At 53.8% G+C, this 23,919-nt stretch overlaps 1 protein-coding gene and 1 pseudogene across 9 annotated transcripts in view; one reads left to right on the top strand and one right to left on the bottom strand.

The window, feature by feature from the left end:
• The window catches only part of LOC309625872, a 114,849-nt pseudogene extending 114,434 nt beyond the window's left edge, over nucleotides 1–415 (bottom strand). Inside the window, exon 1 of the transcript in view lies at nucleotides 20–415. The product of the transcript in view is annotated as an uncharacterized misc_RNA (transcript). The remainder of the gene's footprint in view (nucleotides 1–19) is intronic.
• A 911-nt stretch (nucleotides 416–1,326) lies between these two features.
• TLE3 (TLE family member 3, transcriptional corepressor) overlaps nucleotides 1,327–23,919 on the top strand; it is a 47,805-nt gene continuing 25,212 nt past the window's right edge. For 2 of the 8 annotated variants that reach the window (XM_082385903.1, XM_082385901.1), the window contains exons 1-6: nucleotides 1,327–2,454; nucleotides 2,988–3,088; nucleotides 3,603–3,666; nucleotides 4,661–4,705; nucleotides 22,101–22,163; nucleotides 23,721–23,825. In XM_082385903.1, the coding sequence (XP_082242029.1) occupies nucleotides 2,431–2,454; nucleotides 2,988–3,088; nucleotides 3,603–3,666; nucleotides 4,661–4,705; nucleotides 22,101–22,163; nucleotides 23,721–23,825 (402 nt within the window). In that variant the 5' untranslated portion in view covers nucleotides 1,327–2,430. The remainder of the gene's footprint in view (nucleotides 2,455–2,987; nucleotides 3,089–3,602; nucleotides 3,667–4,660; nucleotides 4,706–22,100; nucleotides 22,164–23,720; nucleotides 23,826–23,919) is intronic. The other 6 variants (XM_082385907.1, XM_082385905.1, XM_082385908.1 and 3 more) reach the window with 4 other exon arrangements.

Genomic DNA, 23,919 nt, shown 5'->3' with positions numbered 1-23,919 from the left:
CCCACCTGGGCCCGCCCACCCGGGGGTGCCCGTGGGCTCTGGGACGCTGCCTCTCCAGCTTCCCAGTCTCTCGAGGGCCGCGTCCCCCAGGCCCGTCTGCCCTGACGTAACCCCGAGCACCAGAGATGGAGGCTATCGGTGTGCGGGCAAACTGGCCCCCGTTGTCGAGCGGCCTGTTTGACCGCGCGGGGAGTCCCGGAGGCGCGGGGGCGGGGGTGGGAGAGGAGTGCGCGGGGGCGGATGAGCGTCTGCGCCTCGCGGGGCGTCGAGGCTGGCGGCCGAGACGCCCACAGGCTCGCACACGCGCCGCTCCGCAGGTTTCCGCCGACGCGGTGACACTGCCGAGGGTAGGCTGAGGAAACCGGGTCGGAACTCGGAGCTCCCGGGCCGCAGTGAGGCCAGGCCGCCACCGCATTCCCGACTTCGCTTCCCTGGCCCCGGCTCTCAGTGAGCAGCTGCGGCGAGGGCGTAGCCGTCTCCACCGGGAAGGAGCCCCGGGTGGGGACAGCGTGGACTGAGCAGGGTGTCCGCGGGAGTCGGGCTCTTCCGTCTGCGGTGCCCGCCAAGCAAGAGTTCCTCCGACTTCTCGGGGGCAGCCGCCGCACATCAAAGATGCTGTTTATTTGGCTTTCTGAAAAGAAGGACAAATGAACAAAGAAGAAAAGCTGGGGGCCGTGGGGTCGGCGGTGGGCCGGAGAAGGGGTAAAGAAAGGGACACCCTCAGTTCCGAGCAAATTTTTTAAGGTGGGAGGCAACTTTGGGAGCCACCATTTTATCAGTCCTAAATCTTGTGAAAACATTAAAGTGACAAAGTGATTTTGTTTGTTTTATAGTATCTAATTGGGCTGCTTTGCAGACCTAATGGGATTAGAGGGAGAAATCGTTTTCCGCCACTGCAGAATAAACTGATACATTACTACCAGCCACAGGTTTTGAGGACTGTACAGCTTGTCTTTTTTTCTTTTGTTATTATTCCTCTGTCTTCCCTCCTTCCCCCTCCCGCCAAATAATTATTTGCTAGTAGATCGTGGGAAAAAAAAAAAAGAGAGGAGGGGAAAAAACCCCTAGCAGCCCAGGACTATAATATATATCTATTTATTATATGTCTTTCGGTTAATTCCTGATCTGAGGAGCGCTGTTTTTCACTCCCATGCGAAAGTCACCAGCGGGTAGGGCCTGATTGCTACTTTTCATGCATAGTTTTAGACACAAGAGGGCATTGTGACGTCGCGCCCGGCGGCGCCCAGTCGCAGGCCGAGTCCGGCAGCCCCACGTGGGGGCCCCGCGCTCCCATTGGCCAGCGCCGGGCGAAGCTGCCACATTATTTTGTTACTTTTCAGTCCCTATTTGGAACTGCTCTCGCGGCAGTTCAGACCTCGTGCTCGTCTCCCTCGCCTGTCTGTGTGTGGTATCCGCAGGTCCGGGGCACTTTTTTTGGTGCGAGTGTGTGTGTGTGTGTGTGTGTGTGTGTGTGTATGTGTGTGTGTGTGTTTGGGGGGATTGTCGGGACGCGAGAGGAGAGCCGATCCGAGGGGAAGGAAGGAAGCCGCAGAGCTCCCCGGTCTCGGGCTGCTTCTCCCCTCCAGCGCTCTCCTGCCTGCGCGCTCCGAGGCAGCGGTGGCGGCACCGAGCGCTCCTCGCTGGGGACTCGGCGCTCGAGCTGCGAGCAGCGAGGACCCCTTTGCTGCGGCTTCCTGTGCCTGCTGGAGTTAGGATGCCAGGGCGGTTGATTCCCACCTACTGAGCCCGGAGTTTCCTCCTCGGCCCTGGGAAGGGCTTGCAGCGGCGGCGGCAGTAGCAGACAGAACAGCAGGCTCTCCTCTCCGAGGGGGGGCGTCGAAGCGCCCGCGCCGGGCTCCCGCCCTCACCCTCCGGCGCTCCTGCGGCCCCAAGCCGCCACCCCGGTGCCTGCCTCCTTCCTCTTCTCGCCGAGAGCCGCCGCTGGGATCGGACCCGCGCGCCCCGGATGCTGGGGCTGCCCCGGCGCGCCTCCCTACTGGCGCGACGCGCTGAGTGAACCGGAGGGCGCCCGCGCTTGCCCCAGGAGGGGCCCCCTAACCTCGGGACCCCGCTCTGGACCCGCCGGGTAGACGACGATGTCCGCTCAGCCCCCGGCTCTGACGCGCTCCACGCAGCGGGGGGAAGGCGGCCGGCCACAGCCCGCCGAGCCCTAGGTGCACAAAGCCCGCGCCCGCCGCCCGGCCTCGGCGCCCGCCGACGACTTTGCCGCCTGCTCCGCGGCTCTTTGTCTCCGCTTGGGGCGGGCGCCCGACTCTGGGATTTCGGTGTGAGAGCGGGCTGGGGGGGCCGGGGGCGAGCTCTCGGTTTCCCGGCCGCCCCCCGCTCGGGCTTGGCTCCCCCCTCCCCCGCACCTCCCCTGCCCGGGCTCTCGGCGCTTCCACGCTCTCGGAATCACGACCCCTCCCTGCCATGTATCCGCAAGGCAGACATCCGGTGAGTAATTGCAACTCGGTTTATTTAAGCATCTATCATGGCAGGGTAAACGAGGCAGTTTATCTGGCACCTCCATTTTGCTTGTTGCTACCTTTATAGTGTGTGTGCGCGCGCGCGCACACACAAAGGGGATGGGGATGGGGGGACGCCGTTACGAGAGGAGGTTAATTCCTCCCTAATGGCTTGGGGGGCTGCCAGTGGTCCTGGGGAACTGTTTTCACGCTGTCCCCCGCCCCCTCGCCTAAGTCTCCCAACTCACTCGTTGTGTCTCCCCCGCCCCAGAAGGGAATGGGAGCCCCTTCGTGAAAGGAATGGGAGCCCCGCGGCCAATAGGGAGAGATTAGCCCCCCCCTCCCCTCCCCCGTTGGGGAGCTGAGAAACTTGCTGGAAAGGTTCTGGGCTGTGAGGGCGGCCCCTATGGTGGGGGGGGAAGGTGCGGGGGGAGAACGGGGAAAGCCAGTGAGGGGTCTGGGCAGCTTGGAGCCGGGTCTGACGCCCCCGCCCCTCCGCTGTCTTGTCCTCGCCGGCTTCAGGCTCCCCATCAACCCGGGCAGCCGGGATTTAAATTCACGGTGGCTGAGTCTTGTGACAGGATCAAAGACGAATTCCAGTTCCTGCAAGCTCAATATCACAGGTAAGGCCAGTGGGGGCCGCCCCGGGGCTGGCGGGGCGGGGGCATCTCCGCCGCAGCTCCTGCCACCACCCCTAGGGGACCGAGCGGGCTCCCGACCCCGGGGCGGCGGGGCAGTCCGGGCCTCCTCCTTTTGTTTCCCCTTTCCGAGCGCGGCGCCTTAACCCTTTGCTGCCGGCAGCCTCCCGGCTCCCTGCGCCGCCCCCAGGGTGAGGGGTCGGGGCGCGAGCCGGCTCGCTCCGGGTTCTGGGGGTCGCGAGCTAGCGTCGGGGTCCCGCCCCCCCGCGGCCCGGATAAGTCCACTCTGTCGGCCGCGGGAAGTTTCAAGTTGTTTCGCTCCATCTCCGCGTGTCGGGTACCCAAGCCCCCCTCCGCCCGAGGCTGCGGGATAAGGGGATCCCCCCCGGGGGGAGGGTGTCAGGAAAGTGACAAAGTGGCTCCCAGAGGCCCTTGGGTTGGGGCCTCGGAGGAGGCTGTGCAGGCGCCAAGTCTGAGCCGGCTCCTTCTGCCCTCGCAGCCTCAAAGTGGAATACGACAAGCTGGCGAACGAGAAGACGGAGATGCAGCGCCATTATGTGATGGTGAGAGGTGGCCGGGGCGGCGTGGGCCTGGGGAGCCTGGAGCCGGGTCCCTTCCCCGGCCTCCGCTGGGCAGCCCCGGAGCGCGTGTAATCCGAGTGTGCCCTCTGACCCTTCACCAGCCTCCCTCAGCCCGGCCACTTGGAGGAGGGTGGGTGAGAGGAGGGGCAGAAAGAGAAACCCAAACCCCAGGCCAGGCACTTGTGCACTTCCTTTGTGCCCCATTAATTTGTGTTTTGAAGGTTTCCCAGAGGGCTGGTTGTCTTATCTTGGCTAGTAAGATAGGGTTGGATCAGCCTATGTCAGGGTTGGATAAAAATCTCTCTTAGAGATCTCCTGGGAGTGTTTGAAAACTTCACTGCTCTGCAGCCCTGGGATCTAGCCAGAGTGGGACATAAGGCCCCTCCGCCTACCCCCTTTCTTCCCAGGGGTTTCTGACAGTGGAGGAGCCTTTTAGAGGCTTTTGCCTCCACTGTACGCTCAGGGATCCCCCAACTGAGAATCTCATCGGCCCTGGGACAGTGTGTAGACGTCCGCCCTTTTCCCAGTGTCTGTTCCAGCAAGTTTAAATCTGTTGGTGAGGAAGGCACCGGAGGTCCTTAAGCGAGGCTCCCTGCACTGCTTTCCACATAAGAGGCCTTGGACACATTGCTAAATAACTCTCAGAGGACGAGAGGGTCCCAGTGTACACATGATTCCCTGTTGAACCAGAACCTTGTATAAACAGGATATATGGCACAGGCAGGGCTGGTGGGAGGGAGGGCCCCGCTCTTCATAATACTGTTGCACATAGGATGTTCTGTTGCAATGAGAACAACACTCATGAGCTGGTCTTCAGCTCTGCAACCCCTTTATAGCTGGCTTTGGGCTTTGACTTAAACTTCTTTAACAAATGTATCATAAAAGTACTATTTTGCCAAAACCTTCCCCAAAGCTGATTGTGGAACACAAACAGACATCGGTGTTGTGCATTAACGGCGGTTCTTTTTATTTTTAGTACTACGAGATGTCCTATGGCTTGAACATTGAAATGCACAAGCAGGTAAGTGCTTTAACATATATGTCTAGTTTTAAAAACTTTACCTAATACACAGATTTTTTTAAATGGTCCCTCCTGTTTGAAAATGAGCCTCATTCTTCTCTTCCTCCTCCTCCTCCTCCTCGAAGAGTGAACGGATCCAGCCCTTGACATGCAGGGTTTGAGGCTTGGCTGATTTCTTGGACATGTTGAGCTTCTAGCGTCCGAGCTTGTGAAGTTTGTCCTGGTGTTGGATCTTGGTGGAGGAGGAAGGAGCAAAAGAAAAGTTGTCCCTTCAGGATCTGCTTTACAAACTCCTGAAACCCAGAGGTAGCTGGCTGCTACCTGTTTTAATGTAAAATTTTCAAGAGGAAAGGCAGGAGGGTGTGTGTGTGTGTGTGTGTGTGTGTGTGTGTGTGTGTGTGTACAAAAATACGATGTTCTGCCTTGATGAGATTAAACTTCAAGAGTCTTAAAAGCCAGGCTGAGCTGTCAAAATTTAAGGGAACAAGCCACCAACCGCTTAAAAATATAAAGTCAGAATGAAATACAACCCAATGCCTTATGTATATGAGGCAACTTTTTCATCTCCATCTTAATGTGAAGGCGGCCACAGTCTTTCCCATTTTTCAGAGAAGGAAGATGAAGCCGAGAGGTGAAGTAACAAGCCTGGGGCAGCCTAGCCAGGACTTTTGAGATGGCTGGGGGTTGAGCTCGGCTTTGAAATCCTGAAGTCAAACCAGTTTAGCTAGTGTGTGATGGATATGTAAACTACCCCGTATTGTCACTCTTCTAATAACAGTATACCTCAAACTGGGCAAATACAAACACCTTTATCTTGGTGCATATCAGTAATTCATCCTGGGTGCTGGGCTGGGCTGTGGGAGAGGTCTGTTTGTGTATTTGTGTTCCGAGGAGAGGCCGCCTATAATTTGGCTTGGCCAGCGATTAGCATTGACTTGGCAAGGAGAAATGGCGCAGGCCGGTTGTTCTCTTTAACAATTGGTGTTCTTGAAATCTCAGAAGACTGTTGACTCATTCTAGCCTTTGGTGACTGTGCCTTGAATGGATTTTCTGCTCTAAGTGAACAGTGGTTTACAAGGTTTAAGTTTCGCTCTTTAAGGGGGCAGGACCCAGGGCAGGTGAGAAGGGCAGGTGACCTCTGGAATGCTTGTAGATTCCTGTCTGCCCACTCCAGTGGCTTCGCAGAGAGTCTTTGGAATCTAGTTTCCTTTCCCCTCCTGGAGGGAACCCCCCCCCAGTGTTGGGTGGAGGGCAGCCAGAAAGGGAGCTGAGTTTGTTGAGGAATCTGGGGAGGCACATGAAGGCTACCAGGTTTTTACTTCTTGACTCACAGGAATTGTAAACAGACACCACTTTGTAAGTTAAGATGTTTCTCCTCCTCGGGAGTCTGGGCTAGAGACTGCCCATCTTTAGGCGGAACTGACTGGGTCTGACTGGTCCAGTAAGAGTGTGTGAAGTGCAGCCGGGGTCCCAGGTGTACAAGGACCTTGGGCTGTTATGCAGGATGCCACCTCATCCCTTTCTCCACTCCCTCTTTTTTTTGTCCTCAGCGCTTGGTATCTTGGGTGTGTTTAAACAGGGTAATTGCACCCAGGTTTAAAAGTTATAGCAGCCGTTCTTCTAAGAGCTTCGTAATTAAGGTGTAATATGTCGTTGCATGTTGAGGTCTGCGTGGGTGGCGCTCCCCGTGTCTGTGAGTGGATGGTTCTTTGGCACAAAGAATCCACCTTGGCTGGTGGAGCGAAACTGTTCCTGCAGTCCTTGGGACACTCTGAACCCAGGAAGAGTTATTCGCCTTCCTAGCACATTCAGTGGTGGGGTTTGCATAAGGAGCAGCTGTGTGCATCTGGGACTTCTGGCCAGTCCCCAAACCAGGTTCTTAGGGGGAGAATGCCTGAGGTTTGGCGACATGGTCTCATTTAATCCTGTCAGCTGCCAGAGGCAGATAGATGTATTCTTTGCCCCCTTTTTGTGGGCGAGGAAACTGAGGCTTCAGGGAGGCGAGGAGGGCAGAGCTAGGACTCAAATGTGGGCCTCTGGCTTCTAAACAGTACTTTACCCTGTTTGCCACTCACCTTTGCCTTCCAGCCTCAGCTCCCACTTGCTTCCCAACAGGAGTGTTCCATGCTCTGAGTTCAGTGCCTTTGCCGGTTTTATGGGCGAAATCGCCCGATGGCTGTGTAGGAACAAAGAGGCAAGGAGGTGAAGAAACCCTGCACTGAGAAATGCAGCCCTGACCTCCTGGGGCTGGCCACTCCCTAGGCGTGCAAGGGTTCTGCAGAAGAAAACCAGCCACTAATTGTAGTGTGGGTCTTGGGTGCATTTGGCGGATGGTGGTTAGGCCTGAGCAAACAAGTTTATCAGCTGACCTGTTTAGCGGTTGACTGGTGTTTTATCTGCACACACAATCAAGTGACTGGAGTGCTTGAATTATTCATGCAGTGTCCTGCCCTCTAGACTTGACTGTTCGTGTGATTACATCTGCCTGGAACAAACAGGCTGGATTCTTCATCTTGAAGCTGGGGGGGGGGGGGGGGCGGGGACTGTCTGTACTTTTATATAATGGACGCTCTCCAGAACTAGCACCTTGGGGAGTGGGGCAGTCCTCAGCCTGCGCGCTCGCGCTCTCTCTTCTCTCTCTCTCTTTCTGTCTCTCTCTTTCTCTCTCTCTCACACACACACACACCTCTTACCAGCACCACCACATATTTTTTTCAAAAGCCCTTTGCTGGCTCTATGGGAAATGCCTATTAGGTGGGAACCTCAGGTTCTGCCAGATGGGCCTGAGTATTGACAGAGGGCAGCTGATGAGGTGCGTCCAGCCCGTTTTTATTTTACCGAGAGGTTAAACTCAACTGTGGCTGGCTCCTTTCCTGGCTGTTTCTCTGTCTCCCTCTCCGTTCTTTTTCCAAGCTGTCAGATCCCAGAGAGGCAGTAAATGGTTTCTCCTCCCCTCCCTCCCTAATTGTGGCAAAGCAGAGGTTACAGCACCATGGGCCTGGCCCGAGATTTCAAGAGGTCACCCACCTCCTCCAAGCCTCTACTTCCAGGCAGGATGTCAAGGGTGATTCAGCAAGGCCAGGGAGGCGATGATGGCTGGCCAGCTCGTCAGTTCCCTTCTTGTTCCCGCAGAGGCTGGCACTCTCCACTGTCAGCCACAAATCACCAGCGTAGAAACAAGCACTCCAGAGCAGTCGTAGTGCATTGGGTTTGAGGCACTGATGCTCTGAGAAGCGGGGGCAGGCCGTCTTTTCACCCCCCTGCTGGTGAGCGCTAAGGTTTTGGAAGAGCACCAGAGGCCTTTTGATTTGGGGACAGTGTCGCGCCCCCACTTTCCTGTCACCGAGCAACCCTTCTTCTAACTTTCTGTTCTAACTGGGAGAGCCCTTTGGCATCTCCTGCAGACCTTTCAAGTCACAGATGAGGAAACTGAGGCCCAGGCAGGGGAGCCAAGGTATCCAGTCCCATGTTAGCAGAGGAACTGCCGCTGCCACTTTTCCTCCTGACCCCAGCTCTCTTAGCAAAACTCAAGAAGTGAAGAGCGCTTATTTACTAACTAATAGCACTCTGTGTCTTTAATTATTGTTGCTTCTTTCTGCGTTATCTCAGGAGGCTAAGGCCCCAAACCTGGCAACACCAAAGCCCCCCATTTCTGGTTGTATAACCATATCGGATGAATCATCTTTGCCCGCCCAGGGTCCTCTTCTGATCCGCTAGCTATTTGCACAACTAATGATTCAATGCGCCTAGTGATAAACACAATGCATAACTAGCAATCCCGGAGGTAAGGGTCACAGGTAAGGTAAAGTGATAAAACCTGTGACTCTTTCACCTAAGGACGGGGGTGGCCATGAACATGGATGAAGAGGGAGATGGGACATCTTCATTTGTCATTGCCCTTCTCTGGGCCCTCACACCTACATAACAAGGGGCTTGGGCTGGAAGACCTCTAGGGATAACATCTTGAAGTTTTGTGGCCGATGTGAATGTGTGGGTGGCCAGAGGGGGCCAGCACGTGGTGAGGTTACCAAAACCCTGTCCCGGAATCAAGTCTGTCTTGGTGAGGAGAAGGTGGAACACTCAAATTGAAAGGGACCTGGGTCTTCATACTAGGGCAGTGCCTATTTGTGTGGCATCTGAGTCGAGCTAAGAACAAAACCTTTGAGTGTCATTTATTTTGGTCAGAATGCTGGCATCCAGGAACCGCTCTACCCACTGATTTCCTTCTGACTTTCTTGCCTTGTCGCTTTTCTCCGGAACAGTCTCTCCTCTCGTCACGCTGGGCTGGGGTGCCTGCCTCGCTCCTTATTTAAGACTCTCCGTGAATCCTGCTGGACCAGGAGCTCCTGGAGGGCACGGAGTTCTTCTTTCTGTCTGTGGCTTCCTCCTTCCCCAGCTCGGACAGGAAGGGTCTAGCCTAGGTCAGAGGCCCTTTGTTTTCTTTTTTGTTGTAGGAGTGAGTCAGCTAAGGGATGAATTCCCTTTTCCTTCCTGCGCAGGGGGAAAATGTTTTTCCATCCCGTTTGTACAAAATCCTGGGACGCCAGGGGCAAAAAGGGTGATCCAGGCTAGACCTCAGTGGTGTGCCCTGCTGCGATCTGCATGCAGGAGGTCCTCCTACACCCCCATAGCTAGGGGGCAAGCCCCTCTGCTCAGGACACCTACGTGCACTTAGCACATAAATGGGTGTTCAGTAAACACGTTGCTTTTTCTTTGCTCAGGATTACTGGGCTGTCGGAGATGGGGGTTGTTCGTTGCGGGCTGGCCGCCCGGCTCTGCAGGCTTCCTCCTGCTTCTTTCTACCGCTCACCATCCAGTTTCTCCATCAGTCAAATGAGGGGGTTGGACTGATTCCCAAAACGATTATTAGGGGCCTGGGAATGTGCCGGGTGTGGTCTGGGGCTTGTTCCACAGACACCCTTCCCTTCACGGGGGAGTCGGGCATCTAAATAAGTCATTGCAATGCAGTGAAGTAAGTGCTAACAGGGCCAGTGTCACAGGAGGAGCCCCCGGGGACAGAAGGGCTCATCCTTCCTGGGAAAGGGGAGTCGGGTCAGAGAAGACTACACCGAAGGGCTGTTACTTGAGCCGCGTCTTAAAGGGAGGGCCGCATTCGTTAGGCAGGAGCTGCCAGTGGAGGCTTCTCCGGGGGTGGCAGCAGCAGTGCTTGGAAAGGCAGCCAGGTGTGTCCCGGAAGCCACAAGTCCACAAGTCTTGGGAACGGGGCGGGGAGGGGGGACTCCACTTGGGGCAGGAGGTGACGTGGTGACGTGTTGCAGCAAAGTGATCTCCAAGGCCTCTCTGCTCTCACACTCGCCGCTCTGTGGCTCTTTGGTCCCCAGATGGCTCTCCAGGGCTGGCCCAAGTCCATCTGCCGGGCCGGCGGGGTTGGGGGGGGGGGGCGCTTCCTGCAGTCTGTGGCCTGCTTCCCCACCGTCATCTGTTGGTTTGAACTTTACTCCCCAAAGTGGCATTGTCTTCTTGCTCATATTGGTAATTCTGTAATGACTGGTTATGACCTGCCCCCTCCCCCATATTTAATTCTCATCAGCCCAGCTCTCCACTTTGCTATTAATGATAGCAGCCAGCAAAATAGCTTTCAACATGCCATTGACAGTCTGGTTTAAGAGAGCACTTGAAGTAGCGCTAGACAGCTGAAAGCACCCATAATTGTGTACCAGAGTGAGAACTGCGCACTCAAGGGCCTTGTTTTTATATGCTTAAAGGGACAATATCTTGTTTTCAAGATCACAGCCAAGATGCTTTCTCTCCCCTTCTCTCTTTGCTTTTCTCCCTTGGCTTTTGCTTTTCTCTTGCCTTTCAAAATAAATGTTCCTTCTCAGGTTGAGGCTAAGGAGAAACTTAGGGAAGGGGGGGAATTTCCTGCTGCCACAGAAGTAAGGTTTGGTGCTGCCCCCGAGGGTCTTCTGGAGGAGATAATGGGGGAGTTGCAATTCTCCCCAGCAGTGATGTTGAGTTCTTTTTGTTTGCTAGGGATGTTGCACGGTGAGCATGTGGGTGGAGCGAGCAGGCTTCCAGACTGTCACCTTGTCACCGTGGATGTGCAGGCAGAGGCCATCTGATGGGGGAGGGGTCAGCCTTTGGGGAGTCAGATCAGGGACCTCGAAGTCCCTCAAATCAGATTCCCGGAGGTCGTTCTTCTGCAGAGGCCCCTCTGGGAATCGTGAAGATGGGGAGGTCAGGGACTTGCCTTCTTCAGGGGAGGTTCATCCCAGCTTGGGATGAGCCAGGGGACCCATTTACTCAGCCCTGAAGATTCTGCCTGAGAACAAAGACCTCCGTCCCCTTCACCCCAGTGATGTCACGACTTTGAAGGTTCAACAACCTTTTAGGAAGAGGCTCCCTTCACTTGCTATCACCAGAACTTCCCCTGACCAATTGCGTCCTTTGAAGGGTGAAGGAAGAACCAAGTTCCCAGGAGTGGGGCTGAGATTCCAGAGGAGCCCCTTTGGGGTTGAGTCTGGCTGTGGCCATTGCCCTGTCCTCTCAGAGGCGCCCCGTTTCATTCACCCGCCACATGAGTGACACAGGCGGGGTGCTGGGGCAGCTGCCGCCATCTCCAGATAATCCCAAGAGAAAGCCTTTGTCAAGGATAGAGTGAAAATTTGATCTACCAAATATTGTAGATTATAATAATATAGCCTTTCGTATTTCTGTAGCACTTGATTGTTTGCAGAGCAGATTAGACATTTTCATCTTAGAAGCCTAAACTCACAGGCATTTGGGTCCAGGACACACACACACCAGGAGGAAAGCATCAGAGCCTGGCACGAAAGGCCTGGCGTGTGAAGATGACCTGTATACTTCAGGGTGCCACAGGGCTGTGTTCTTAAAAAAAAAAAAAAAGAAAGCATGCTGAATTTGGATTACAGGAGGACCTGAGTAGCAAGGAAGCAAGGGTTAATGGCTTGGAGGTAAATTAGTAAACGATGCTTGTCATGCCTTAGCTATCTATTTGGGCCTGGAGTTCCATGTGTTGGGGCCTTATCTCATTGCCCTTTTAAATCCTTGATAACCATTGTTCACAGCTCTTCGGCTTTTTTTTTTTTTTTTTTTTAATTCCGAATGAGAACTTTTTAGTTTGTCCTGGGAGGCTACATCTTCCCTCAAAGGCAGAAAGAGTTCTTTCCACCAGTCCTGCAACCTGGGGGCAGGGCAGGGGACTCTTCCTGCCTGGTTGGCTGGGGAGGTTTTGCTTTTAGACTCCTACACCACCCAGCCGATAGGTGAGGACTATGTGACAAAGGGCTGGAGGAGGAAGGGCCCCTACCCGGTCCCCAAACACTTCTCAAGGGAGAGCCCTCAACAGGTCCGTCCTGCTCCTGGTCTGAAACTGAGCACCCTGGCAGGGACGTGCTTTGTGAACCAGTGGTGATCTCTGCTGGGGCCGAGTGGGGCAGTTTAGTGTGTCTGGGGGGCAAGGGGTGGGAGGCAGTCCTCCAGCTGAGGTGCAAGCGGGGTACGGAGACTATCAGACTTCCCGCCCAGGAAGAGGTCGGGCAGGCTCATGGGCCTGGGAGAAGCTGCAGGTGATACCAAATGGTGTGGAATGAGGGGCTAAATGGCCTGGTGGGAAAAGAGTACCCATGAGATCGGGCAGATGGAGGTGGTGAGCGGGCCAGGGCTGATCAGTCAGTGGGTGCTTTAGCCTCTCCTTAAACCCTTACTTACTCCGAGAAGAGAAGGGGGCCCTTCCTCGGAGACCCCTTACCCGTGGAGAGTGCTGCCGTCCGGCGTTCATCTTGCTTTGCCTAAGAGCAGAAGTCCTAGGGCAAGACTCCGGAAGAGTTGAGGTTGATGGCCCCATCTCCTAGGACCTCACACTTTATCCCAGAGAAACGGTATCCCCATAAAGCCAGCCCGAAACAAGGAGAAGCATTAGAGCCCCCCAAAGAGCTGCCCTCCTCCTGCCACAGTCCTCCCACTGTTGGCTTGACGCTGGTCTCTGTGTCACTTGGCACTTGTGTGTGGCACCGGGGAGCCTAGCCTGCAGGAACTCCTTAAGGTGGAGGTGGTGGTGGGGTGTGTGCATGGGTGGTCTTCTCTCTTAGCCTCTTCCGGTTTCTCTCTAATCTCTTAACCTGGTTCTCACCCCACTTCTCAAGGGATCTCCACCTGGCTCTCCCTCGCTATCCCCCTGACCAGGCCCCTGTCTTAATCCCCCCCTGGTGCTGTAGGAACATTGGGCATTTCCCAGGCCTCCAGGTGGTGGGTCTTTGATAAACCCTTTTTCATGAAGGTGCCAGTGGAATCAGAGTTTGTCTATCAGGAGTCAGTTGGTTCTCGAAGGGGTATCCTGGGAAGTTAGGTGCAGAGCACCAGGGGCTGGGAGACGGCCTGTCCTGGTGGCTAGGCTTTGAAGTCATACAAACTTAGTTTTGAGTCCTAGATTAGGATCTACTGGCTGTGTGACTTGGGACAGGCCATCTGCTCTCTGTGAACTTGACTTTGTCATGGGAATGATGAGGATGCCTACCTATTAGGGTGGTGCTGCCTGATAGAACTTTCTGCAGTCGTGGAAGTGTCTATCTTATTGTCCAGTATGGTAGCCACCAGCCACGTGGGGCTGTTGAGCCTTGGAATGTGGCTATTGTGACCGAGGAACTGAGTTTCAAATTGAACTTTAATTAACGTTAGCTAGCCGCTCATGGCCGGTGGCTTCATATATTGGACTGTGCAGTTATAGAGAGTGTTTTGAGGATAATGTGAAATGATGCATATTAACTGCTTAGCACAGTACCTCCCTTGTGTGTGGGGAGACCTCAACAGGGGATTCTTACAACGGGACAGTCCCCAAAGTTGCCAAGGCCTCAGAGAGCGAGGACCCAGCTCCTTGGTGTTGCACATGTTGTGAGACTTCCCAGAGCCCTTTCTCCTTTGTGACTTGTTGGCTCCACGTGCCAGCCCTACAGTGTGGACACCAAGAACTCCACCTAACAGTAGGAACACTGACGTTTCAAGAGGTTAAGTGACCCGATTGCGGTCTCACGGTGGACCAGGGGCGGGTTCAGAACTGGAGACTTGTTTCATTTGGACGAGTGATCTTTATCCAGAGGCCACATCAAGGCGTGGTCTTCTGTGGTCTCCACGCTGGCCCACCCTCAGACCCACCTGTACATCAAGGCTTTGATTCCAGTGTTGGGAAGTCCTCAGACAAAGCTTTTTAAGAATTCAGTGAAACATGAGTGTCAGCGATGTGTAGACTGGGGTTTCTCAACCTGGGCACCGTTGGCATTTGGGGGCCAGATAATTCTCTGTGGTGGGGCTGTCCTGGGCTTCCCGGGATATTGAGCAGCGTCCCTCGCCTTTACCTCCTAATTTCCAGTAGCACCGCTTCAGTTGTGACACCCAAAAATGTCTCCAGACACTGCCAGTGTCCCTGGGGGAGCAAAATCTGACCTGGTTTAGAACCCTTGATTAGGGGGAGGAATTCTGGCTCCAGAGCCATTGTCTTGCTGTGTGACCTAGGGCAGCTGGGCCTTCTCTGGGCCTCATTTTCTCCATCTGTGAAATGAGATGTTGAACGTGCTGGTGGTTTGGGAGGAGGCCAGTCTGAGAGGGAGCCGATCCTTTAAACAAGTTTCTAAATAACTGACCTTGATTTTTATGGCTTATGAAATGCCACCATTCCTGCCATCCTTGTCTGGGGAAGAGAGGCCCCTCTGACCCTTTTAATCTAAGGAAGGGCCATGCTCTTGGGTTGTGAACTCAGTGGTGGGGTGGGTAAAAGGGGACTGTTTCTGCCCACAGTCAGTCTGTTCCTTCCCCGACACCTCATTTTCCCCTTCCCACCACCCAGGTTTCCCAGAGAGCCCCTGTCCTTAAAAAGTCATAGCGCTGACCTTACAGGGAGACTCCCAAAATTTAACGCGCCGCCTCTGCAAGGGTAATGTGACTTTTACAGCCTGTTGAGGGGCAAAGGGAGATTTGCATAATGTTCCAAGGGGGATTAGGTGGCTGGGGGTTGCCATGGCAACGCCTCAGGGATGAATTGAGAATTTTCCCTCCTGGCGGGAGTTGGCCAGTGGAGTCTGGGAAGGTGGGGGAGGGGACCAGGGGGTTATCTGAGGGGAGGGAGGGAGGGATGGGGGGGTTGGTGGGGTCTGCCATGCCTGGGATGAATGCCTGGGATGAATGGGCAGTGTTGGGAGAAGCTGTAACCTGAAAAGGCTTTCCCTGTTCCATCTACACAAGCAAGCTCTTTGAGGGCCATTCCCTGGAGTGGGGGTGGGAGGCAAGCAGAGTTTAATGTGTTTGGGAGCCAAGAAATTAAAGTGAACAAATATTTAAAGATTATTGGATCTTGTTAACAGGAAGCCCGGTGGATGGAAACTGAGAGTCTGAGAAATGAAAGTCTCGAGTCTTAGAGCCAGGGAGGGACTTGGCTGTCATCTTTCCAAGTCCCTCCCATGGAGTGGTGTCCACGTCCGTGTCCCTGTAGGGTTGCCATTGAATGCTCCCCAGGACGGAGTACTCACTTGCACAGAGCACCTAATTCGTTTCTGAGAGCTCTGATTCTTAACTTGGACCCAAATCTGCCTCCTTCATGCAATGGAAACTGAGGTCCTAGCGCAGGACACACCTGGGGCGGAAATGCAGGTCTCCAGACTTTGCGTTGCCAACTCTTTCCAGGGTCAGTGGCCTAGATGCTTCCTCTGTTCTCCCACCCACGCCACTCCCCCGCTTCCTCACTCAGCGTCACCATTCCCAATTCCCTTACTCCCTAGACTCTTGGCAGAAAATGTCCAAGATTTCTGGTGGGCGCAGAAAAGGAAGGTTGGATTCCTTTCAGGGGAGCACGTGGGAAGGTCATGTCACAACTCGGGGCCCCCAGACTCCCTTGCTTTTCATCTGTCCTCGCTGGGTAAGGGCAAGTGTGTTAAATCCTCTCTGCCATCTTTACTCTGTGTGAAGGGCACGGGGACCAGTGTCACAGGCTGGCCCCAGCCAGCATCCCCTTCCTTCCCCAGGGAGACAGATCCTCAGGGTCACACCAGGGCTGGGCCTTTTTTTGTTCCGAGCCCTCCCGACATAAAGAATTCAGCAGGCTTCCTCGGAAGCATAAATATTTAATGGCGTTGTAGTTATATATAATTTGATCAATATGTCAGTGCTAAAAGGGCCTTTAAGGAGGTTCACCTATCATTGAGTGATCTGTGATGTAAACCTCCCCAGCCCCTGCAGGAGCAGGGGTCATTATCTCCCGGGCTGCTAAGTGAGTCATTTATTCCCCCCTTCTTTAAGACATCGTGGAGCTGCCCTCCCCTAGAGCCAGTGCCTGGCAGGGATGGAGCAGGGCCTGGGAACCCCGCACTGGCTTTTGCTGGAGGCCTCACACCTCCCTGTCCCTGGACTTCCTTCTCTCTGGTGATAAAAACACCCACTTGCTTTATTTCAGAGCTCTCTGAGCTTGGTCCGAGGAGAAACTGCTTGGCAAGGAATTTCATCTCGTAGTCCAGTAATTGAGGGCCTATCAATTTAGAATTGCCTAGGAAATGCAGTGGGATACTTTAAGGTAAAATTGCTCAGATGCATTGTTCTGGAATCTCCCAGTATTTGATTGTGGGGTGACTGTGACACCTGGCTGCTGCAGCTTCCTGCTTCTGTGTGGCCCCCAGCCTCTCCCTGTGCCCCTGTGATGTTAATTCAAGACGAGGGAGACTCACTTTGAACACCCCAGGACTTGAGTCAGAGAACCAGGTAAAACCCGATCCAAATTCAAGAACCCCAGAGCAGACCAAGTGTCCACCCCAGACACACATGCTTCAAGAGGAGTAACCCAAGGCCCAGCCACCAGTCCAGAGGTCACATGGCCTGTCAGACACAGAGCTGGGGGCGGGGGGAAGCACCATTTCCGCCTGACTTCGGGTGTAACTCACATCTCACATAGGTATCTTTTCCTCAGCTCATTTTTTTCGCACACGTCCACAAACGGGGCTCCAGAATCACTGCACGCTGTTCTTCCCAAGACGCTGGTTGTCCCGTGAAGAAATCCTTGTTTTAGAAGTGAAACCGGGAACCTAGGAGCGGCCCTTTGGCTGTCTTAATTGCGTTACTTCCCACTAAATGAGACACCTTGAAGAGCCCTTGCTTGGCTGTCTTCAGCTCCTTGTGAATCACGGAAAGAGCCAGGACAGGAGCTGCTTGACACTTACAAATAAGACATCACTGCTCCTTGTCTGCTCTGTGACTGTTGTGTGCAGTATGGCTGATGGACACATTCGAATGGTTTGTGCCATGAAGACTGGTCCTGGGGACCAAGCCCAGCCAGCCCCAGCCTAGCCCACTACCCGGTATCCATCCGTGTCTCGAGTTGGCTTGCCTCTTCTCTGCTCATCCTTTAAACTCACGTTCTGCTCTGTTTTACTGAGCTTTCTGGAGGAATCGTGTCACAGAGCAACTCAGGAATGTTTAGCATTCTCAAACTCTGAATGATGGCTCCTGGATCTTATAAGTTATTCAGTTCATCCCTCTGTTTTGCAGACAACAGAATTGAAGCCCAGAGGAAGGAAGGGATTTGCCCAAAGCCATGCAGCTAGGTTGGAGGCCGATCTAGGAGGCAACGCCAGGTCGTTTCGGTGTGGCTCCAGGGTCAGAACATGTTCTTTAAAGCGGCCAGTTTCCTCCCTCTCCTTGTTTTTATTGCACTGAGGTTAGAATGAAGTGTGCATTTTCAAGAGCTGATTGGTCCAGACGACCTGGCAGTTTAAATACCGGAGAGACGGTCTCCTGGAAGTGGCTGTCGGCTTGAGCAGGCAGTTAAATTAAAAAAAAAAAAGCCGAAGACTGTCTGGGTGCTGCCGGTCAGGAGCAAGAGGTTGCTTGGGGTGTGGACCAAGGGCAGATTCCATCTCCCTTCATTCAGTGTCGTGGGTCAAAGGCCCAACGGATGGGAACAGCAGCAAATGTGAATGCAAGGGTGTGGCTGGAGCAGTGTACTTTGAGAAAGCTCTGGCGCCCTCCGTTTACAGCAGGTTGGTTAGAGGTTCTGCTCTAATGAGATGACCGCGTGAATGGGAGTCACTAAGACACGTGGAGCAGACTACTCTTTGGGAAGCTACACTCGCCCCCCCCCCCCATCTTGTGTTCCGTCATTTATTGCCTAACAGCCTGGATGGAGACACAGGGCAGGTGTACCTCCTGCGCCTAGTTGAGAGCGCAGATTCCGGATTTTGCAGCATCTCTGTGCATGCTTCTCTCTCTGAGCGGCTTCTCTGTCTGTGTTGAGTAGATTAGTTCTTTCTGAGGAACGATGTTTTTCCACCAGCAATGCGGCCTTCTTTGAACCACACTTGAAAAGAAACTTTCAAAGGCAGCACCAGACTCCCCAAACACCTTTTTCCAAAGGAAGCCGTCCTCCCGCTGCCTGGCACCCGCCACCTCCCAGGTTCTCCTCCGAGGCTCTGACTCAAAGGCAGTGGCCTTTTGGGACCAGGATGGAGGAAGGATGAAGGTCCACCCCGTGAGCCCCAGCTGCCTTATTGATAACAGGGTGCCCTGAAGGCCAAAAGGAGCTTTCCAGCGTAGGATCTAGTTCCGATTTGTGATTTGTGACCTGTCCCAATTGTTAAAGTCACACGTCTTGATTTTTTTTCTTTCCTTTCTTGGAAGTGATGTTTAGAGCTTGTTTGAGTTGGATCAAATGCTGTTTTAACAGCTGCCCTAATCGGAAATGCTGTCAATTATTAACCCTGACAGTAGTTTTTCTTTCAAAAATACTTCTCTGAGCTCTCTCAAAATGTCAAAATTTGGCTTCTTGGTAGGAAGACGTTTAGAGACGTCGCTTAATTGCCAAGCGTCAGTTTCCCCATCTGAAAACTGGAGATTTATAAGAAATGCCTTCCCTGTAGGGTTCTTGTGAGCTCACACATGCAAAATGCTTGGAACAGCTGGGTCGGCGGATGTTAGCCATTATTATTATCGTTGTTGTTAAGAGTGGTTCTGTCCGGTCAACTTTCTATTTGCAGGAGCTTCCGCTCCTGCCGTCACCACCCTCAAAAAAATAAACATGAAAAAAAAATCGTTTAGGGAACAGTTTTCCTGTTCATTCTTTGACGCACCAGCGTGCGCTGAGCCCATTCTCAGGGTTGGATGGTCTATGTAGAGAAGACCGAGGCTCAATTCCTGCTTCCACGTGGTGGGGAGACCAGGAGGGGAGAGCTGCTCCCCGGCAGGGGACGGTCCCAGCTGGGAGGGATGGGATTGCATGCTTTCTCCACCCCCGCTTCCTCCCAGAAAAAAAAAACCCAGACATGAGGACAGGGACCAAGTGTGACACCACCCCCTTCCCTCTGCCCTCCCCCAGCACTGTACAGTCCTAACTCGTGGCGGGCCAGAGTCCTTCCTGCCACTCGGGGAGGCCGATTTTCATTAAGTCTGGGCCCCAGGAGAGAGCCTGAAGGCTGATAGCCCAGGCCTCTGGAATATTCCATATCTGTGTGGAGCTGTTCTGCTGGCCCTTGGTTGATGTGTGGGGTTGGGAGGCAAGAACTGCTCCCTGTGGGTGGAAGGGTGAGATAAGAGGGGACCTGGTCTGAGCCACCCTCAGGGCTTCTGAGCGACCCAGCCGTGGTCACCTAGTAGACTGGATGCCAAGTCTTGAACCAGGCAGAGCTACATGAAATCCCGGCAGATTTTTCCTCATAACCAGAGGATGCTGGGCTCTGGACCAGGCCCTGCAGGGGAAGATCCCACCTGGGGGCAGCCTGTGGCCGCACATTTGCTAAAAGATGCGGGGAGAGGGGAGGTCAGCTACTTTTTGTTTTGTTCCTTCACCTACCAAGATCTTGACACTTGACCTGTTTGCTAGAGGAAGTAAGCAACAGCTGGGACTCCTTTATAACCACCCACCCCAAAAACGGTGAGAGCTGTAGTTGCTGAGCAGGCCGAAGTGATGGGGAAGGTTCAGAGCCTGCGCCTGCCTTCCTGGCTGGGGAGGCGGCGGCAGCCAGAGCCCAACGGGCGGCTTGTGGCTGGTCTGGCTTGACCATTGCCTCACCCTGTCGATGAAGGACTTGTGCTGCTGTCCACCCTACCTCCTGGTTGTAGGTCAGCACTCCGTCCACCACTGCCCCTGCCCCAGATGCCCCCCACAGTGGGGCAGGCCCAGATCCCTGGCCAGGGGCCACCGCAATCTAAAATCTCAAAAAATAAATGCGGGGAGGCCAGTGAGATTCTTCTGGCTCAACATTTACTGAGCGCCTGTTATGTACTAGCCTCTGCTATGCCAGTCATTTGAGGTAAGAAGCCTTGGACCAATGAGCTCCCTAGCAGTGAGGATGGTTTATTTTGTTTATTTCTCTTTGCTTTTTGTTTTAAATAACACTTTGTATTCTTATTTGGCACATAAACATGTGACAGTTGAGTGAGTATGTTGCTCTTACAGGTTTGGACTGAGTTGATTGTTTCTAGAACTCCTGACCTGTACAACCCTGACTCTTATATTTTATCCCCACTTGCCCACTATCAATCAATTTGGGGAAAGAGAAATGAACATAAGTGAGAAAGGACCTTGTTTTGGAGTAGAACTCTTCCCACTTACCTAGATTAATAATTTATACAATAATTAGTAATCGTCCCAGGTTCCTTACAGTACGAATGACGGCCATCCAGTGGGCGGAGGCCAGGGATGCTTGCTGCTAAAAACACTACAATGCCCAGAGCAGCCGCATGCAACAAAGAATTATCTGGCCCCAAATGTCAATAGCACTGCTGCTCACAAACCCAGTTTGTATGACACACTGTTGTACAGTTGCCCTTGCTGGAATATACCCCGAATGTGCAAATGTGGCTGTGAGTCCCATGGGGCTTAGCCAGGATGATATACACTCTCCACCCTGGAAGTTTAGAAATGTGGGGACCATTATTGGCACTCAGTTGGTCTAGGATATGGGGGACTGTCTTTCGCACCAAAGACTTGTTTTATCCCAGATGCCCACAGTGGGCGAGACTGGGCCTGTTCCTGAGAATCTAGAGTGTTCCAGGAGAGAGCGGTGATCTCTGATCCCCACCCAGGAGCCCCTGATGCCCTGGACAGGCGGTCTGAGTTGGAGCCTGCCAGCAGCCCCAGGACGTGGGACCACAAGGGCCCATCAGATTCCTGGTCCGTGGCCTGTCTCTTCACAAGCCAGGGGTATCCTCATCAGTGGCTGGGGGCTGGGGGGAGGAGGGGGTGCTGGCCCTAGGAATTCTCCTGAGGGCCAGGGTCTGTTTGTAAGCCTTCAGACAACGTTGCTTTTATTTTAAGTGCACAAGGATTTCTCATCCAGAGTCATTTGACATGCAGATGATCACAGATTTTTAAAGGCTGTTGTCATGGTTTTGTCTCTGAAAGATTGCTATGTGCTGATGAGAGCCTTGACGCCAGCTCTGGGACCTCAGTCCTGGTGGCCTCAGGATTCAGAAGGAGATAAGAGAAGCAATTCTGAGACTTGTCTGTCAGTGGTCCTCGGCCTTCCTGTCTGGATTCAGTTAACCATTTAGCCCCACTGTTTTTTTCTTTTTTCTTTTTCTTTTTTTTTTAAACCATTCTTCATCGGAGATGGTTTCACATGGAACACGGGTGGCAAAATCAGTTGATGTTTTTCTGAATGTGATCTTTTCTGGAGGGTTAGCGGTGGGGCACAGAACTGATCTGCCTTTCTGTGGTCAACTTAGATGAAGGGCTAGGGATCCAATCAGTTACATCCCAAGCATCATCTTAGAGAAGGCAGTGCTTTATGCCCCCCAAGAGGAAGCGTCAACGGTGGGATTTCAGGCTGGGCAGCACATAGAAGGGTGAGGGATCGGTCTGGTGGGGGAGAGGCGGCAGTGAAAAGTGGAGGGCGAGGGAGACCCTTTAAGGCAGATATCGCCGGGTGTGAGGCTGGCCCCAGGGAGCACTTTGGCACATGCAGCCGGGCGTCTTCCATCACCTCCTGATTTGTCTGGGAGCCTGAGAGCCTGACTTGCTGTTGCCCTTGGGGCCGCTGGGCATAGCAATTCCTTCTCACCACACTGCGTTTCACTCTTGTTTGTGATGGGTTTCACCGCAGTGGGCGGTGTGGAGCTTGTTCTTGTTTAGTTTTGCGTTGTTTTGATTAGGGCTTCCATCCAGAGGAGGCGAACTGGATACTCTGAACCAAACACAGAGACCACCTCTGATAGGAAATTGGAGCTCCCTGAAATGTAGGCAGCCTGGTTGGAGGGAGTTGGAAGAGATTGCTTCACGCTGTGGATTTAGCGAGGCCTCCTGGCAGGAGGCCCACCGAGGGTGGAAGGATGGAGCCCGTCGGGGGTCTGCGGTTTGGGGGGGGGAGCTTGTCCTTCCACAGTCTGACATTTTGGCGACTTGATTTATTGGCCTGAGCCTCACGCGGTCTCTTTTGCTTTGCAGACAGAGATTGCGAAGAGACTGAACACGATTTTAGCACAGATTATGCCTTTCCTGTCACAAGAGGTAAGCCCTTCTTTTACTGTGCCCTCCGTTTCTTGCAGAGCAGCCCAGTGGCTGCCTAGGTCGCACCGGAGCCCCGGCCCCTGTCCGTTCATGTGGACCGAAGTTGACCACCTGGGGCTTTACAGAAGCTCCTCTGGCACATCAGAGGGGCCACTTGCTCCTTCAGTGGAACCTGTTCTCTGCCCCTGCCTGAGCCCTGAGAGGAGGGTCCTGGCCTGCGGCGGGGCTAACAGTGGGCAGTGGGTACCTCTTTGCCTCCCCTCCCCGCCCCGCCCCGACCCCATCCCAACCAGCATTCCCAGCCTCTGCTTCCCCGTGCCCCAGCTTCCACACCTGGAGACATCTAAGAGCAAGGAAGCCTGGCCAGTTAGCACCAAGGGCCAGACCCTGCGAGGAGAACCACTACCCAAAGGGGACCCCGGCCCCCAGGACAGAGTGTCCTCATCAGAGGCATGACCAAGTCAGTCACATCATCTTCTAAGCACACTTTTGCAAGAGACCCCCCGCCTGAGGCAGGGCTGGACCAGTGGGCAGTAGGAGAAAAGCATCTCCAAGGAGGCCCCGTGGTGCAGGACAGATGGGTGGGCTGCCCGAGAGGGGCCCCTTTCCATCCAGCAGAGCTCACTCCAGCCTGGGGCAGGCTTGCCCTCCAGGCCCCCCTCAGTGGCTGAGGCCATCCTCGCTCCCTCCGGGATTCCTGGGTCTCTGAGTCGCAGTAGTGACCCATGCATGATTGAATTCATGTAAAAACAGGATACAGTGATGTCCTAGGAGCTTGCAACCCATTAGGGGAGACAGCTGCCTATGAAGCGGGTTTCACCTCAAGGCTGAAGGGAATGAATGCACTAAAAAAAAAATTTTGTTTTTAAATAGACTCTATTTTTTATAGTTTGAGGTTCACAGCAAAACTGAGTGGAAGGTACAGAGATGTCCCCTAGCCTTCCCCACCATCAACATCCCACACCAGAGTAACTGATGAACCTACATCGACACGTTATCACCCAATTCCTAGCTTATAACGTTGTGCCATTTTTTTGTTGTTGTTGTTCGTTGTCTATTTAGATAGATACAGGTTGAGTATCTGTAGATACACGTACTTTTCCTCTGAACCCTTTGGGTGTAAGTTGCAAACATCCTGACAATTCACAGCACTCACTGCTCCAGCTGCCTCTCCTAAAAACGGGACACCCTCCTACGTGCCTGCACTATTGTCACCACATTTAGAAAACGAATAATCATTCAGTAGCATCTTCTAACATCCAGCCCATTCTCAAATGCCTGGAAGGCAGTTTTTTTGTCTGCGTGGCGGAGGGAGATGGTGGACAGATAGCCCTTTTTTGGCTCTTCTATATTTTAACTTAAAACTCTGGGAAGTGTGGATTACAGAAGTAATAGGCACGCGTTGAGAAGGGTTTAAAGGGTCCCCCGTCCTCCCTGTGTCCTCCTTTGGTCAGTGGACCTCCTCTGCCTCCTGTGTCACCGCCTGTCCCCTACCCCCGTGCCTCCGTGGTCGGTCGGGGACGGCGGCCGCCTCTAACCCACACCCGGTCCCTCCAGCACCAGCAGCAAGTGGCGCAGGCGGTGGAGCGAGCCAAGCAGGTCACCATGACGGAGCTGAACGCCATCATCGGGGTACGTGGACTCCCCAATCTGCCTCTCACCGTGTGTATAGCCCTTTTATTCCTCTCATTTACCATAACCAGAGATGGACCCTGACCTTAGCTGGCCTCAAAGAATGGCAGCCCCAGGGCTCCGG

The sequence above is a fragment of the Balaenoptera borealis genome (assembly GCF_965194805.1).
Source record: "Balaenoptera borealis genome assembly, chromosome: 3".
Classification (NCBI taxonomy): Eukaryota; Metazoa; Chordata; class Mammalia; order Artiodactyla; family Balaenopteridae; genus Balaenoptera; species Balaenoptera borealis.
The sequence above is the reverse complement of the archived record's forward strand: the minus strand, read 5'-3'. Positions and strand labels throughout refer to the sequence as shown.